Here is an 18,025-nt window from a genome sequence, read left to right on the forward strand (position 1 = left end):
CCAACTTAAAAAAAAATCATAAACATCCTTGATGTTCCTGAGGTTGATGTCTGTAAAAGGTGTCAGTCACAATATTTAAGGGTTTGTATGTCTCAGATTTTAATCGCATGTCACTTTTATCAACAAGACTCAAGACTTTTGCTGTTAAAACTCTTTTTCTTTCATTTATAAATCAAAACCAAAACAACGCATTACTTAGTTTTATTTAATCGGCAAAGGCAGTTTTTATTTACTTTTGGCACTCGGTGAGTATTGTTTTTGGACACTGACTGTACTCCAAGTTTCATAGCGTGGTGCTATCTTTAAAATCAGAGATTGCACACACTGCTGTCGACACAACAGGAAACAACAGCGTGTGCAACTTGTGCGATGTAATGGTGGATATTGTGAATGCTGTCAAATAAAGTAACAGTGACGCCCAAAGTTATCAAAGTGTTCAGGGTTCGCATCTCATTCTGCAATCCAAAAGTCTTGCAGCAAAGTTCCTTTAGACTATAACAAGTAAACAACTTTATAAAGGTTTGTTTAACATTAAATTAAAGAAAATAATATGCTCCATAATCCCAACTATTTATTCAAAGTTGGTTTGTGTCTTTGGTAAATGAGATGTCATTAACGGCGCCATTGCAACCAAATCTAATATATTAAATGAATCGCTCATCAGATCACATAGTTGGCAAACATCTCTTTTCTTAGCTGTGTTTTTCTCTCCTGCACTCAGTAATGGGCAGGAGCAGGCAAAGCTGAATCAAATACCAGCCAAATCATCAGTCACACTGTAGACCTGCTATTTGATCTCATGACTCCATTATAACTGCAACAGAAGGCCAGAGTTAACAGAGATCATATGTCCAGGTAATTTAATCTGTTAAACATATATAGAACAACATCACATTCAGCTATGTTGTGTGACAACACGATTCAATGTGCAATCATAAATGTCCCATTGAAATTTCAAAGTCATCATCAATGAATGACAGAAACTATCAATATTATTCATCTTAGATGGAGAGATTACCGCTGCGTTTACGGTAAAGCTCAACAAGGTACGAATTGAGTCAAGAATGAGTCAACATGCCCAACTTGAATAAATATCATGATCCGTCACTTCAATGAGCTGGTGGAAAACATTTGACACAAATAGCAAAGAGCTATGCTTAGCTTAAATTATGTCTTGATCCGCCCACTCATATAGAGGAAGTTAACCTGTCGGCCACTACACCATAAAACACTCACACTCAAAGATATCTGACATCGCATACATTGCTAAAGCAAGTTCTACAGTAAAAATGTTAAATGTTTACTTCTATGCATTTGGAGGATGCCTTCCTCCAAAGTGGTTGACATTGCCTCAAAGATGTGCATTTGATCAGTTCCCTTTGAATCAAACCCAGAAACTTGGCATCATCATCAGCGAGGTGCTCAAGCAAATGAGCAACATGATAAAAACAAAGAGCGTTACCAGTTGACGTTCATTTAGGGGCCAGTCCATTTCTCATGGCAGGTAAAATGCGGTGGAGGGGCTCTTGATACCCCAGTCTCTGTTGAGCCCCCACCAGGCTGGTTAAAACTCCAGAACGCGTCCACGTGTGGAACCCTCGGAATCCTTCATAACTTCTTATTTAGACATGACGTGAGCCGTTGGCTTCACTTCTCTCAGCTCTTTTCTGCTCTCTGCTGTCTATGAGTCTGTCAAGCGACCAGGAAATGGCTAGGCGCTTAGACGAGACGCATTTCCTCTTTGCTCTCAGCTGGGCTTAGCGTCACCACGTTCTCTTCCTCCCTGACACTTTCACAGCTTTAGTAGGGTCCTGTCTCACCTCGGTGGGAACAGTGATGTGAGATCGAGGTGGGCAGAGAAATGTTTATTTTGCATTACTCTACACGTTCCTCACACGAAGATATCATATGGCTCTAGTTTTGGATCAAAACACACATGGAAATTATAATCAAGTATAAGCCTTGATATGTTATCTTAATTTACCTCATTGTAAATCAACACGCTACCTAAAGCTGACTGGCAAAAATGCAAAGCTCGAACATTATTTCTATTGATCATAACAACGTTGAAATCCCAGTTTACAAACAAAGGGTCTAGTCATTTCGTGGTATAGAGATTGTGGTTGAGAACATTATAATAACAGGCTTTTACAACCACTAAAGACATGAAGATTTGGTGTGGCCTTCAAGTCATAGCGGGAGGGAAACCTGAAGATTGAGTAACAAACGTGACAGATTCCATCACAGGTTTTAATTGGTAGTCGGAGGGAAGTAACATGTTATGGCTTGAACACATGCACGACACATCAGCATTGGGAAGATCAGTTAACAAATCAATCTATGACATTTTGTAGAACTGAAGTAGAGTTTGTATTAAGTGTATGACAACGGATCACTTGAAGTGTGGAGTGGGAAAATGCCAGTATGTGTCTCTGTGGGCCCAGTGTTGCCTACTGTTGATATCATCACCCTTAATGAGTTTTCCATTTTAGCCTCTGGCACAGCTGAATCCACTAAATGAGATTTGAACTTGACATACATTTAACATCTTGAGACGAACAGCCTGACAAGACGGCTTCAACAATCAGGTTTTTTCCCCCAAAATATTTCCGCTAACAAGTGTGGTACACACAATAATACAGGAAACTATAGACCCCTTTAAAAAGATGTTAACACTGGTCCAGAAGCAATTCCGGTATCATTTTCTATCTCACATAGACAGTATATAATACTCGTTTAACATTTTGATTTGGTTATTAATGTTCTGTTGGTTGTATTTTTTGTTCAAACATTTGAGTAGTGTGAAAAAACTGAAACAGAAAGATTGTCTGGACCAGCGTATTCTGAACTGATCTATATTTCCTAACAACTCTACAATATGAAGCATGCCTAGTAGAGTGGATGGTCTTGCAAGGGCTGTTACACCACTAGGTGATCTGTCAATGTTTCCTCATTTCAACAGAGATAAATATCACTTCCTCAAACAAAATAACAGTCAAAGCCAATAGATAAATGTATTTTATAAATAATAGGAAATGAAAAATCGTGTATTCAAATCCCAGAACTGAAACGGTAGGATGGCCAGATTTCTTTTAAACTGAAAACTTTTCATAGTATTTGTGTCTGCACTTAAGAATATTAACCATAATAAAACCATAGTAACCACACATTTACAACGGTCTTACTATAGTAATCATAGTTTAACCATAATATTTGTAATTTAACAAATTGGTAATTGATCAGCCGAAAACCGCCACCAAAAACTTTCACTATGATAAACTGCGGTTGGTTTTCCCTAGGGTTTGTTGTTTTTCTAAAGTAACAGTACCCTCTTAAAGTACCTTCAACATTGTATTGGTTAAAATGATACTTTCAACGTCTGGCGAATTAAACTGACAGGATTATGGTAGAGTTTGTAAAATTCCAATCAGAAGTGGTATTTGGGTTCTCTGAAGATGCTAAATCACAGATGAGTAATGCTGTTTTAGATTCATGGCGGTTTCGTCCGCCTGCAGCTGCTGGATGGACACAAAGAGAGTTTTTCTCTGGGTTTGTGCTAATTATGCCGGCTGTTGGTAAACCCTTAGGACACAAGTCAAAAACCCCAAAAGCTCGTCCATCTACATTCATTTTTCATAATTAAAGATTCAACTAATTTCATTGGTTAACAAACTCTCTCCAACTCCTTACATGTATTTTGAGTGTGTTTTATTGACCCAAAAAAAGACAAAACACAAAATAAACAAACGAAAAGATTTCAATAGATTTGACAATAGATGAATTGTTTTGGTCATGATAACCGCGTAGTGAAAATCAGATACCGTGACAGGCCTAATTGAAAAACACTAAACCAGTTTCCTCAATTACACCGTGTACTGCGTAGCATCCATATAAACAATGGCAGTTGGAGTTTCCCTCCAACTGCCATTGGCCTTGTCTTGAATTAGCTCACAGACTATAAAAAGGCAATAAAGCAAAGGCACACCAGAGGCTATAACACGGAGTAAACTGTAATTCCATTGAAGAGTCTCTTGATGACATATCTTGATAATATGACACTTTACGGATAACAGAATCTGTGAAATGAGTCAAATATGGCTAAATACAGTTATATAGCCCCGAGGGGAAGCCTCGGAAAGTCCTGGAGATCCTTTGCAGGGGCCTGGACTTCTCCCTTCATCTGGAGCTTTTCTCGAAAATGCAGTTTAAACAAGTTGCCTAAATATCAGAGCCGTATAGAAAAGATACTATGTGTCCTTCACATATCTTAATGTTAATCATACTACTTGGAAATTGTTTGCTTGCAACCGTCACATCTTCATTAACAATTAAGACATTAACATTTAAGTCCCTTTGGGCAATTCTTATATGAAATTTTTCCCCGTATTTCCATTTGAGGATACCGTAGAAACAACATGGCGAATTTCATGCAAGGGGACACGAGGTGTATCTAAATATCTCATTCTAAGATAATAAAAGCAAAACGCTTCATTATGTGTGAGGTCTTTATACACCTCTGAACACACAGTTATGGAATGTATATTATATTGCATTTCTGTCAGTAGATCCTCCCAAAAATGACACACTGGACCTTTAAATGTGCAAAATTACCTTTATCTGTAATGACACCACAAGAGAATATAACACTTTTAACTAGAAAGGAATCTGTAAACCTGGTAGCCATTTAAAAGATACTGGCAGATGTGTTCCTTCACACAAAATCAAGCGTAATGTAAAGATCTGAGTGTAAGAACTAGTTAAAATGTAGTAAAATTCTTTGTTCCAAATATTTCTTCATTTTATTATACATAAATAATTTGTCAATGTTTTTTTATCATTTGAGATCATTTATTTTTGCTTAACGATATTTAAATTTGACTGTCTAAATGACAATTTTGCATGCACATGACATAGATGGACGTGTTACGATAATGATATATTTAGCAGAAAATGTTATAAAATAAAATAGGACTAGGTGTTATAATCTCACTATTTCAGCACAGTTGAATTGCTCAATAGGACACACTTTCCCACGCCTTATGCACTAAAGAGGGAGCAGTCAAGAAGAATTGCTATGTTAAAACTATTTCTTGTTCAAGGAAGAAAACACAATTATGTTAATTATGATCCTTTTTTTGTTATTAAATTGTGTGTTTTATTTAAAATCATTACTGATGTTAAAATCGTCTTTTTTAGAATGACCTCTTTAGTAAAGTCTAATCACTGAGCGGCCATATTTGCAATGTCTCAGGGCAGCTCATACCATTATCGCTTGCTAAGGTCAGAGTAAAATAACATATTTCCAACCAACAGGTAAACCAGACTTTGAAAGTACTATAACAATTGATGATTTGCTCTTATATCAAGGAATCCCCCCATTCTGAAAATATAGTGGTGAACAAGTGTTAAGTGGAAAGGCAATGCATTGCTGAATAGCAGTAAGTAAATATTTAGGTATTTAACAACACACCACAAAGGCGTTGTTGACTTGGCACCTCTACACTCCCCACTGTTTGCTCCACACAATGATGAACAAAGGGGTTTAGCTGTTCTTAATTGCCTTCAGGAATGTGAGAGTATAGATAAAACACAAGAAGAAAAGACTTTTAAGACCCTCCCATGCAAAACGCTAGCATTCATATAAGATTATGGTCAAATAAAGGCACCAGTATGCAATTATTTTTCTTGAACGTGATGTAGATTCCTAAAACTTGATCTACTGGTACATGACAAAGCTTCACACTGTCGATTCAAAGAAGTCAGGTGGGTGATGTTGTTCTACCACTGCCTACACAAGGACTCTTGTCCTATTGTGACAATACTCTGGATCTATTCAGAACAACATTCAGGTTTGTTGTGTGTAAAAACATTCGCACCTGCCAACTCAGTCACCTACTTGGGTATACACTACATGTGTGAGGAGCAACCAAATATCATACAGAAAATAGTATGATGTTTGTAATGTTACATTACTGATAATAATATAAATCTGTTTTATTATCACGGTGATTCAGGAAACAGCTAAACTGGTCCAGCAGGTTTGACACAAAGTCACAGTTGATAACAGTTGGTGACAATGGAAACACTTTCCATAAAATGAAATGGATGCGCACGTCACATGAAAGTTTGAAAAAAAAAAAAGAGAATCGGAGCGCTAGAAGGAAACAAAAATGAGTAAATGTTTACATTTATTAGGGATTAAGCAATATGTCGTATCACAATATATCGTGATACAAAACAATTACAAAATTACTCGATTTGATGTTTATTTATTTCTATTGGCTGCCAACACGTGTGTCAACATATATGTGTTATTTCCTTTCTTTATTTGTAATTGTGGTTCTTCTTTTAAAGTTTGTTATTTTATTGACCTATTCAACATACAGAAGGTTCAATCAAACCTGTGATGTTGTCAACTCATTTTGTGTACGAAAAAGGAGACGATATCCTATTGGATAAAATCGAAAAATGCCGCGTTCGTCACCGGAACTTACGACAGGGATAACGGAAGCTAGACATTGAAGTAAATGGTGCTCTCAACATTTATTTTTCTCTTAAACAAACGCTTCGCTTTTGTTAAGACCACAGAGCCGTGTCTAGCCGTCCTTTGATCGATGGTTGTGCTTTTTGGAGCTTCACAAAATTGCCCCCCATTCACTCCCATTCTACCGCTTGTAAGACAAATGATACGTGGTATATAACTCTGACTGCATTATTCTTCAAGAAGAAAGTCATATAGAGTCAGGATGCCTTGATGTTGAGTAAAACACCGGGAAAATTTATTTTGCATCTGAAATATCCCTTTAACTCAAGCTGATTTGTAAATCAGTCAACGCAATGACCTTACACATGTGCTCAGAGAATTTACAGTGCATACACTCAACATACCAAAAATCACAACACAAACACCCTTAAAAACACAAACACAAGCTCTGTATATTTTCAAACCTCTTCCTCAATAAGGCTTTAACTGAATTGGGATGACATTGTGAACCATGAGTCTGACAACAGAAAAACAGGTTGTTCTGGAAGGTTACCAATGGTAGCAACCATGAAAGGAAGTGGTTTTATCACATCAGTGTTGTCCTCTGAACAGCACAGTCAAGAGGAAGTGGTCTGACAGCATTGCACTCGCAGCCAAACGAAAAAAAGGCTGGCATACCATTACAGTACAGCAAGATGACTGGAATGACATGACATTAAACGTAGCTGTTCCTCTGCGATTGTGGGGACAAAGTGTTCAGATCAAATGCTGGGTGGACTCATCATGCATTCTAATTATAGCAACTTGTCTCACATTTTGAGCTGTGAAAATTGAATTCCTGGAACCAGAATGTGACACTGTAATTATACAAAAATGAAAATGATGTTTGCACAGAAGCCCACTCAAATGACAAGCACAACAGGTGAGGTGTACATTAAACACATTTAGAGAAAAAAAGAAATACCAGTGTGTACTGTAACCCCATGAGATGAGAGGAAAAACAAGCAATCAATCTTATTAAGTTCGATAAGATCTCAGCAGACAGCAGCCAACAGAAGTATAAAAATGGGTGTTCCAAAAAGATTCAAAACATTGGAATGCATTGTGCTGTCAACCATGCCGAGAAAAAACAAACTCACAATATGGGCGTGCAAAATCGCAAACAGCAGAGTGATGGCACAACAAATGGCACAATGGTGATATTTATTACGGCAGAGAATTATAAATGTGTGCCAACGTACAGTATTCACGAAGAATGGCAGATCCATAGTTCTGCTGCTCTACTTTGTGGAACAAGTCAATTTATTTTCTTGGCATGTCTGCTGTGGATCACTATTATCAAATCATCAAGTTGAATTTGTAAAGCATTATAAAAACAATGCAAATATAAAAAACACAAAAAAGCACATGAACACTATAAAAAGATCCAGTGAAAATCTAATAAACCCTAAGAGCAGTTATTATAAGACTGAGAAAAAAAGGACACGTGACAGGCTTTTAACTTCAATTAAGATTCTATCAAATGTACATATAAATAAATTGCACTGGAATGACAAAACTTGCATAGATTTGCATTACAACTTCATACAAACATGTCCAAGCTATCTGTAGAAATATGTGCCAAAGGCAAGACCAGATTGAAACATATCTGCATCATTTATGACTCTAATATTCAATGCAATCTGCCCTCTATACTACAATTTTAAGTAGTGCATGTTTAGGTTGACCCCTTGGTGCTTCTTGTATCCCGCACCTGCTGTTGTGGTTGGCATGGCAGCCGTTCATAAAGAACACTTGGTGTACTAGTGAGGCATCACAGCTGACTTCAGCTGCTGACCAGCAAAGTGGCAGTCATGATGAGTTTTAGATCATTTGCAAAACGCGGCTGCTCACGTCTGCAATGTTTTTAATAATCTCTCACGTGCACCACCAGAGGGTGTTGTAAACATATGTATTCTCTTTGGGGCATGCAAGTACTATTTTGTATTTATAAGTGACCCAAATCTACAGAATTCCAGCAATAAAACATAAAACAAATGTATTATACACTATGAACACTGGGTCCAATACACAAACCTTACGATCTTGCAAAACACGGTATGTAGATTAATGAAGAAACTCTATATATAATGTCATATATGAAAATTATATGAATGACAGAGGTGGGCAGGAAGTGTCAGTAACCACCAGACTTATGCAGGTAAACATTAAACCTTCTGCACCTCCAGCGTGCAGAATAACGCTGTAAACATAACACTGATCCGGAATCATTAACCAAGGCTTTATGCACTAGAGCCAAAATATCATGTAAGCACGCTTTCCAATCCCATTAATATCAACAGACTGATAAAATATTGAATGAGCGCCTGCTGTTTTCTTAGTGTACGTGCACGCGCAACCTTCCCAAAATAATCGGAAACGCACTTCCTGAAACTGCTTTAAAACAGACTGACAACGAATTACGACGGATTTGTTTAGTCTGTATAAACTGCATGTAATATGCGACATAATGGCAAACGCAAGAGGCAATTTTGTGGCAGCCGATCGAGACGACCTAAACTCCGACAGGTGTCGTACGGTTGCCATCGCAGGCGAGTGACTCACCTTAGTGTAATATAACATCCACAGCTCATACAGCCTCTCTTTGGAAGCCATTCTCCCTCGTATTTCCTCCACTCAAGCGTCAACTAAACCGTTTGACCACATCCAGAAGGAAACAAACGAAGGTCCGGGGAATACTGTTTGAGGGAAACGGCATGTTGCTGTACGGCTGTCCACTACCTGGTTGCCAAGCTCTCCCAAAGTTGCATGGCTTTCAGACGGCGGGTGGATCAAAATGGCAATTCCGAGCAAAGAGTTATAAGAGTGCGGAGAGGAACGTGTCGTAAAAAGATCGCGGATATGATGTGAGTGCGCATCTCTTGTTGGAAGAATGTTAGGGGAGTTAAACGCACTTGTCTGAGCACGTAAAGCTCCGCGCGCGCTCCATTCCCCTCCTCTCGAATACAGTGGCAGTATAGAGCAAACCAAGACACATCGGGAGGAGTTCAGTTCAGCCTCAAAGCAGCATGGATGGATGCACACTGTATATACATTTTTTTAAACCTTTGTAGCTGTTTTGACAAGGATTCCTTATATGTTAGTTTTGCTGTTTCATTGCATCCTATCGAGTTGATTATAATTTCATCATAAGTGGTAGCCTATTTATTTGATTGCATTGATTTAAATACAAGTGTTTGCCAATGACATAAGATATTTTGTAATTTTGTAATCACACTTGAAGAAAGAAACATGAAAGTAAAAATAAAACACATTTTGGCATTGCCACTCTGTGTCTCAGTTCCACCTAGAAACATTTCCAACTGGATCTATAGGCTACTGTATTTGCATTGCAGTGGGACACAAGTTTGATGGGAAGTAACAAATGAGATGAACTTGGGTATTTTAGAGGAGTTTATAGCACGACCACTATAAACAAATAAACAAAAGCCTGCTGAGGATCATCACGGTATCCAATTCAAACAAACAAAACATATTTTCCCAGATATTTCCTGATATGCACTTTTCCGTCAGACTTTTTGTGCTCTAAAATTTGACATCATTAAAGCGGTAAAGGTTGTATATGTTGTTTCCTCAGAAATGGAAATATGATCATATTTTAAATCCCACACACTCTTGCTTACTGGCTCTGCAGCGTTCAGCTGGCATCTTCCAGCTCAGCTCAAGATTTTGTGAGTAAAATAGCGCTATTTTACTTTCAAAATCCTTCAATATCTGAAAAAGCCCATTGGATCTCTTGTGGACTTATGCAAACACGATGGAAATAAGGCGGTGTTAGTCTAAATGGTCTCATGTAGTGGAGTCTTGCTCTGGTCACTCTGTATAATCACACAATTGTTTTTGCCTACTGTACAAACCTTCGCTGTTACGTAGTTAACCTGTCACATAATGAATACATTCTTATGGATACACAAGACATAATAAACAAGTTTTTCCCTGTCATTTCATATTACTCATGTATCAAATGAAGTTATCGTTTGTCGGGGGGGGGGTCATTATGGACCATTTCCCAACACTGTGCATCTTTGACAGCACCGGTCAATGGGAAGAGGATGGACCTAGAGGCAGCTGTATTGCCATGGCAATGGCCTACATTCCACAACATGCCACATACAGGGTGTTTTAGGGCTGTTTTGAAAGCGGGCTATTTGTACTATTCCAATAAGTTTCAGTAATTTCATATTTACTACTATTTCTATTTTAAGAACTTAAATGTGGTAGATATAAAATACATTTTATTTTGAACTAGTTTGTCCATGGATAGAAATACAATCACTTTATTACTAGACTCTAGTAGGCTACACTAGTAGGCTACTCTAGAACTGCAGTGTTAGCATTATGCGTACTCACCGTTCATATTTTTACTATATAATCTCCTCAGGATAAACATTAGTGTATTAGTACATACATTTATTTAAAATTCAACCTTAATTAGTCCATCTGTTTGACTTATTTATAAACGACTTGTAGTTTCTATACGTTCAGGTTTCGAATGGAAGATGATTTCGGTGATCTACACTACATCCTAACCTCTGAACAGACCTCATAATCGATCTCAGATTCCGCGATCCGCTATGCTCCATGCTCTCATTTTACAATGGAGAAGCCTATCGGTTCTTTACAAGAGCAAGCTTTGAAAAGAAAGGAACGATTAAAAGCGTTACGAGATCGACAGTTTCAAGTGAGTTGCCTAACAAATATTTTCTAAGACACAGGGAGAAATATATAAGATAACCAGCTAACTTGATAGTTAGCATGTTAGCAAAACACCGAAGCACAACATTGTATGAACACGAACTCATTGGAGATATTCATTTAGGTTACTGTTGCTTTTATGAAATTTGTGCATTATTAATGATCTTACTGTTTACCTACATATAGCAGATACTTTCGCTTAGGTTTATTTTGAATATGTGTATAGGTCTTGTAACGTAACACTTTACAATAAGGTGCTAACGTTATTTGTTAACAATCAGTTAATGCATGAACTAAAATGAACGACCGATGATAAAGACTAATACAGCATTTGTCAATGTCAGTTCATGTTAAATTCAACATTTACTAATACGTTATTAAAATCAACCGTTGTCACTTTTAACATTAGTTTGTGTACCATGAATTAACAACTGAACCAACATTAACAGGGATTTATAAATACAAAAAAACGAAATGGTTCATTGTTAGCTAATACATTTGCTACTGTTAATAAATAGCACCTTGTTGTAAAGTATTACCGTAGGTTTAATTCAGGTACCGCCTATATTGAGACTCTGTTTCAATGATTGTGTACTTGGCCGAATAAATGAATCATACATTATTTTCACTTCAGTGGATGAACAGACTAGTGCTGAAATGCATTCCATGTGAAAAAAACTTGAAACCGTTTTCTTATAAAAGTTGTCCCTGTAGCAAAAAGAAACGCCAGGACAGAGAAACGTTCATCATCACTGTCCATTTGAGGCACACAAAATCTAAACTTAATTCTAATAAGTGCCTTGGCTTTACCTAAGCAATAGTTTTGCTTTTTTCATAGAAATATACAATATATGCCCCATCTTCTGTAGCCTATCTTATATTGATCCTGTAACATTTCTTTAACCCTATTAATATTTGATTCATGATCCCTGAAGGTTGAAATTTAATAAAGCAGATAAGCACATTGTCTCTGATTCATCTCAGTGTTTCTCAGGCTGACTTGATTACAACTTTGGATCATAATGTGATTTCGTCTCATTGCTCATTTTAATTGGTTATTTAACTACAGGGCCGGGCACCTGAGGATGGAGAGCCTGAAAGCAAAAGAGCCCTGGAGGAGTCTGAAGAAGAGCAGAGACACAGGTAAAACCAAAACGTACACAAAATCCAAAGTATTCATACTCTACAACACTACTAACCAGGGTTATTTTAAGCTCAAGTTTTTAGAGCCTAGTTGAACAGACTATATCAAAGCGCTTCTCTCCTTATACAAGTATTGTGAGGTAAAGTTCTCTCTTACTCTCAGCTAAATTTAAAGCTGTTAAATAGAGTTAAGGCCTCAAGCTCTTTTTTCCATTGTTTAGTTTCAGATTCGCAGAACCCTTGAGCTGCCCTGCCCGAGCTCAAGAACTGTTTGTCAATGACAGTTGCAAAGGTTTTGAAACAATCGCCACCCAACATCTGTTCTGTGTTAGCTTTCAGAAATGTTTGTGGGTCTTTATGTTTGTGGGTCTTTAGCTGCATTTTCTTTCTGAAATGGAGATGAAATTGGAATGGAATGTTTAAAGGTGTGTCTCCTTCAAGCATGTATGATAAAAATTGAGAGGCAGCTTGGATTGCAAACCGGTAACTTTGCAATAAGCCACCCTGAACACGTGTTTTTACACATTTCACTCTGCTATACCGGATGAGAATAAACAGTTGGACACAATACTATGATACAATTGTTGTTTTAGTTTACGTTTAGGCATTTGGTAGATGCTTTTATCCAAAGCGACTTGCATTGCATTATCCTATACATTTGTTTCTAAGTATGTGCAATCCTCTGGGATCGAATACACGACCTTGGCATCGTTAACGCCATGTTCTTACCACTGAGCTACAGGAAAGTTTATAAATTAGTATAAAAAGCAGATAATGCATCTGAAGAATTAATCAAAATGAATCCCATCCACGTTTTCCCTCCAAACCCAAAACCCTCACAGCAATATAGTTCTAATTTTACAGACCACTCCATATTTGTTGTTTTGTCAGCAGCAGTCAGAATTAACTGTACTACTGTGATACAAGATCCATAAAAGGGAATGAAGGAGGCGGGAACCGACGAACGTTGTACAAACTTTAATCAAATGAAACAAACAGTAAACACGGAAGAAAAAGACCGGCAGCCACCTCACGGTAGACTGCCAGCCATAAACCATAAACACAAACTTAACAAATGTCCGGGCCTCTCTCGTCAACAGTCCTGCCGATCGTCCTTTTAAGCTCCCGATCTCCTCCGTAAGATATGCGGGACCGGTGCGCGCACAGCTGATTCCAACTATCACTCACGCCACCGGCCCCGCCTCACGGCACAGGTCCCGCCTTCCTCACCACATACCCCCATCGCCCCTTACAGGCCGGGGGCACCACCTGGGAGCCAGTCTCGCCGTTGGCAGTACCTGGGGTATGCACCGACGAGAGAACTGAGACGGGAGTGACAGGGACGAGAGAGGAAAAGAAAAAAAAAGGGTCTGGTTCCCCGACACGCTGTCGCTCGGTCCTCAGCCCGGGGGCTCTTCCTCTCGGTGGTGCTGGACATCGGGGGGACGGCACGCTCCGCTTCCTGGCGGTTATCGGTGGCTTCTTTGGCTTAGGGCAGCCGGCAGGAAGTTTTCCATTCCCTGCTCCCCCCCTTTCCTTGGTGGACGGTAACAGGCTCTGGCCAAGGCCAAACAGCCCGAACTCCTCCGCTCCCTCTTCTACGTGCCCTGGCGGCCGGCGATGGCTCCAACAACAAGCGAAGTTGCAATCGCTTTACTTCCGTATTTTTACACATTTCGGAGTGAAATGGAATTTTGAATGAGAAAAATTGTTGGATTGTTTCATCTTTCTCTGCGATTTGACTGTTTAAGGGGGGAGTAAACGGATGCTCCGCCCAAGCTGTCTAACATACATCATTTGAGATGGATAGTCACTACAGGACGGAAGTGCATTTTCAGATTTTAACTGAAGATTATGAGGGCACACAAGTTTTAAAAGAGAATGACCCACATTGATAAACTATTCACAATGAACGCTGCAATATTTCATGGAAAATAAAGCATTTACATTTTTTATTTCACTGGAATTCTGGTCTCTCTTTATATGATTCAATTATAAAACCGGATACAGCTCAAGCCAACTCGCCCAAACCCTTAGCCGCTGAATTATTCGTAAAGCTTGAGGAAGCTTTGAGTTTGACAAACGGCCGTTGACATTCCACAAGTGTTGGATTGTTCGGCTGCTTTACTGTAGGAGAGCCAGTGGTCTTGTATTGTTCCAGCAGGTGGTCAGGAAGTCTCTTTAGGAAAACTCACCACGAGGAGGTGTTCCCAACTCTTTGTTTGGGCGTCTTGTTGGAGTGTTTTTCCAATACCCTTCAATGACTGTAATATTTTTAGCTAGTCTGCTTGGCCTCGAAAGGGTTGGGTGTGCAATTTAATACTTTTTAGGTACTGATGGCAGGCTTTGTGTGCGGTGACATGTTGTTCCCACACTTCATTACGCTTTCTTCTGAAAACCCTACACCCAAGATCCTTGAAAATGAGTGACTCATGTCACTCAGAGTTCAACAGCTAATAGTAACAAATGTTTTGGTCCCCGCCCGTTTAATTGCATAGTTTGGATTCTGTTCATGTAGTGATACGATGATATACGTGGCTATAGCCCCAGCCCTAAGAGGCACACATCTCATGTGAGGACTGTGATGAAAATGCATTCTAAAGACAAAGCTTCTTCATGCCCATCTTTTTTCCTCTAGAGATCCTACAACATTGCTATAACTTGCAAATATGTTAATAGACCTAACAGTGGAGAGTTGGCATAACTGGGCTTGTTTTTCTAGCCCTATCAGCTGTGAGGCTTCACTCCCCTGACACGGCCCGTTGAACAGGTGCTACATGCTAATTAGCTACATAGATGAAGGGAACCTTTGTGCACATGCTGAATGATTGTTCTCTCTTGATGCCACCACAAGTCGGATTCATTACTCGTATCACCAGCTGCTTATTGGACAGACTGAATGTGTTTTGTTGCACTGCACCCTTCTGGTGAATCCTGTAGTTGCATGTCCAAATGTGATTGTGATATCGGAGGTGTGAAATTGGAGCGTTTTCGGAATTCTAGTGCTGCATCGGACGCATGTGCTGGACCGAACTTCCAGTCTGTGGTTGATTATAATATAACAATTTAATTTATGTTTAATTTATATATTATTCATATTAATATTTTATTGTATATTAATTGATTAATTAATAAAATGCATTTAAAACTACTCAACTTTACAACTACTTGATTCTTTGTGGTGGTCTACACCTGATGTTAAGTTTGTGTCATTGCCGCTGAAACGGTTTATAGTATTTTTCACGGACTTACAAGAGTGGTGGTCAATATTAATTTATTTTTATGTTTATACAGTTTATACAGTTTTTAATGTAAAATATTGTTTCACAATACATAAAAAATATACTTTCCCCATTACTGTATACTGACCATAGGTTGTAAAGGTGGCAAAAGTCAAAACTGTATACAACTGAGAAAATATATTATAATTATATGCAGATTATAAAATGATGATGAATCTGATGAACCCATGAATTAATGTTTGCAGAGATCTAAAGCTGAGGAATTACACCCCGAAGGATGAGGAACTGAAGGAGAGACAGGTGCCCAAAGCAAAACCTGCATCAGGTAAGAGCACTTTATAACGGCACAAGATTCATTACTTCTCTGTGAACGCATCATGCAATTTTTGTAATATTTAAGATTCCTTGTAACAACATAGTCTTAACGTTAAAATAAAATTCCTGTACTGTTCCCTTCAAGGTGTATTCAGTAATGTTTCACTAACTTATAGTTTACTTTGAGGCATGCGTGTAACATTACACACGTTTTTATTACCTATGATATTGTCAAAATCCTACTGAGTGCACCTTTAAATCATATTTTGTATTTTCTGCCTTGAATTTATGTAAATACATTTATGTAAAGGTTATGTAACCTTTGAGTTATTGTCATGTTGAGTGATAATGCCATAGCAGGTGATCTGTTGTTTAATTCTGGATTTATATTTCTATAGTGGAGGAGAAGGTCAAAGAGCAGCTGGAAGCAGCAAACCCAGAGCCTGTTATTGAGGAAGTGGTCAGTGGATTTCCCCTAGTCCAAAGTCTCAGTTTTAATCATGTCATATGGACAGCGTGTTTGTTTACTTTGCTTTCATTTTAGAAAAACAATTCAATCTCTTTCTTGATTTGTTTCCTCAGGATCTAGCCAATCTTGCTCCCAGAAAACCAGACTGGTAATGGCTTTACTTTTTTTGCTAATAATGATGGTCTATCTACTGTATAGTTCATTAAAAGGAATCTAAGTAACAGTTTTGTGTTTGAATTAGGGATCTGAAGAGAGACGTTGCCAAGAAGCTTGAGAAATTAGAAAGGCGAACACAGAAAGCCATTGCTGAACTTATACGTGAGTATGATATGACGCACTCACTTGGACTGGTCTTATTAATGTATTTTTGGTAACCTACTGAAACTAGAGCTGTGAAGTCAGTTTGTAATGAGCTCAGGCAACGCTTTATGTGAGGCTAATTGCTATGCGAGTTACAAAAGCCCCAGTGATCTGAAACCTCTTGATGATGTCACATGTGGAGTTCATGTCTCTGTGGATGTCCCAAATGCCCAAAGCCCTCATGGTCTTCCTCCGAGTACACACTTTGGTGATGTAATGTTGCATAGAAGTCCACTGTAGGGTCCACAATGTTTTTTTTCTCTGTCTTTGTAATTATGCACATGGAGGGCATATAATGTTGGCCAATGACCACAAACGTGCCATTTGGGACAGCGTCTTTATCTGTTTTCAAATTAACCCATTTCTGACCCACGTGCCATTTGGGACAGCATCTTTATCTTTATCTGTTTTCAAATTAACCCGTTTCTGACCCATTTCAGCTAAATTTAAATAATATTCTCAAGTAGCTAAAAACACGAATTACTACTACTTTTACTATGTAAAAAGGAAATTGTTATGTATGCTATTAACATAATCACAAATGCTCATTTATTTGGCTCTGGGTTACTCAGTAAATGAAATTAAAGGCCTTTTGTCTAGACCAATTGTAGAACTTTACACCTGATGTATGATTTGACAGGTGATCGGCTCAAGGGCAGCGAGGAAGGGCTGGTGGCAGCAATCGGTGCAGTTGGCGTGGATGAGGGAGACTCTGAATGACCTGACGGATTGTCTAGATCTTGAGATATAGCGGCAGACAACATGAGCTTATAAACAGATGTGTGTGTGTGTGTGTGTGTTTGAGTGGAATGAGAGAATGAGATGCAGAAAGAATGAAAACGGAGGTTTTGCTTTAGGCCTACATGTTCTTTTGTGAATTAAACAGAGAAGATAAAGTTTTTCTCTTTTTTTATTATCTGAGGTGTATAAGTAAAACCTTTTTCTAAATTGACTTTGTCTTATTCCTGCCTATCCCTTATAATGAAACAACTCTTGAAATTCTTTGATTGAATGTTGGTGAAGAAACTCTTAATTCTCTTTATCATTTGTAGATGAATTAAATTAGACATTTTATTGTAGGACACTAAACTAAACATTAATTCAAGAGTAAGGGTACTTGCCTTTAAACAGCTAAAGTTGTAGAACATCAGATGAAAGATACTACTTTTCTTAACAGTACATGTATTGTGTTGACTACAAATTGAAAAAAGTACATACCCCCAAACAGGAGTTTTCATTTTGGGGTGAACTTGGTTT

At 38.3% G+C, this 18,025-nt stretch overlaps 2 protein-coding genes across 3 annotated transcripts in view; one reads left to right on the forward strand and one right to left on the reverse strand.

The window, feature by feature from the left end:
- The window catches only part of nbeal2 (neurobeachin-like 2), a 46,509-nt gene extending 37,192 nt beyond the window's left edge, over window positions 1–9,317 (reverse strand). Inside the window, exon 1 of one of the 2 annotated variants that reach the window (XM_079469313.1) lies at window positions 9,089–9,317. In XM_079469313.1, the coding sequence (XP_079325439.1) occupies window positions 9,089–9,139 (51 nt within the window). In that variant the 5' untranslated portion in view covers window positions 9,140–9,317. The remainder of the gene's footprint in view (window positions 1–9,088) is intronic. The other variant, XM_079469312.1, reaches the window with a different exon arrangement.
- A 1,709-nt stretch (window positions 9,318–11,026) lies between these two features.
- ccdc12 (coiled-coil domain containing 12) lies at window positions 11,027–18,022 on the forward strand. The gene is made up of 7 exons (XM_079469032.1): window positions 11,027–11,225; window positions 12,309–12,382; window positions 15,870–15,949; window positions 16,338–16,399; window positions 16,522–16,556; window positions 16,650–16,726; window positions 17,409–18,022. The coding sequence occupies exons 1-7, from the start codon at window positions 11,142–11,144 to the stop codon at window positions 17,486–17,488; spliced, it is 492 nt and encodes a 163-aa protein (XP_079325158.1). The 5' UTR covers window positions 11,027–11,141; the 3' UTR covers window positions 17,489–18,022.
- Window positions 18,023–18,025: the final 3 nt, after the last annotated feature.

The sequence above is a fragment of the Barbatula barbatula genome (assembly GCF_947034865.1).
Source record: "Barbatula barbatula genome assembly, chromosome: 12".
Classification (NCBI taxonomy): Eukaryota; Metazoa; Chordata; class Actinopteri; order Cypriniformes; family Nemacheilidae; genus Barbatula; species Barbatula barbatula.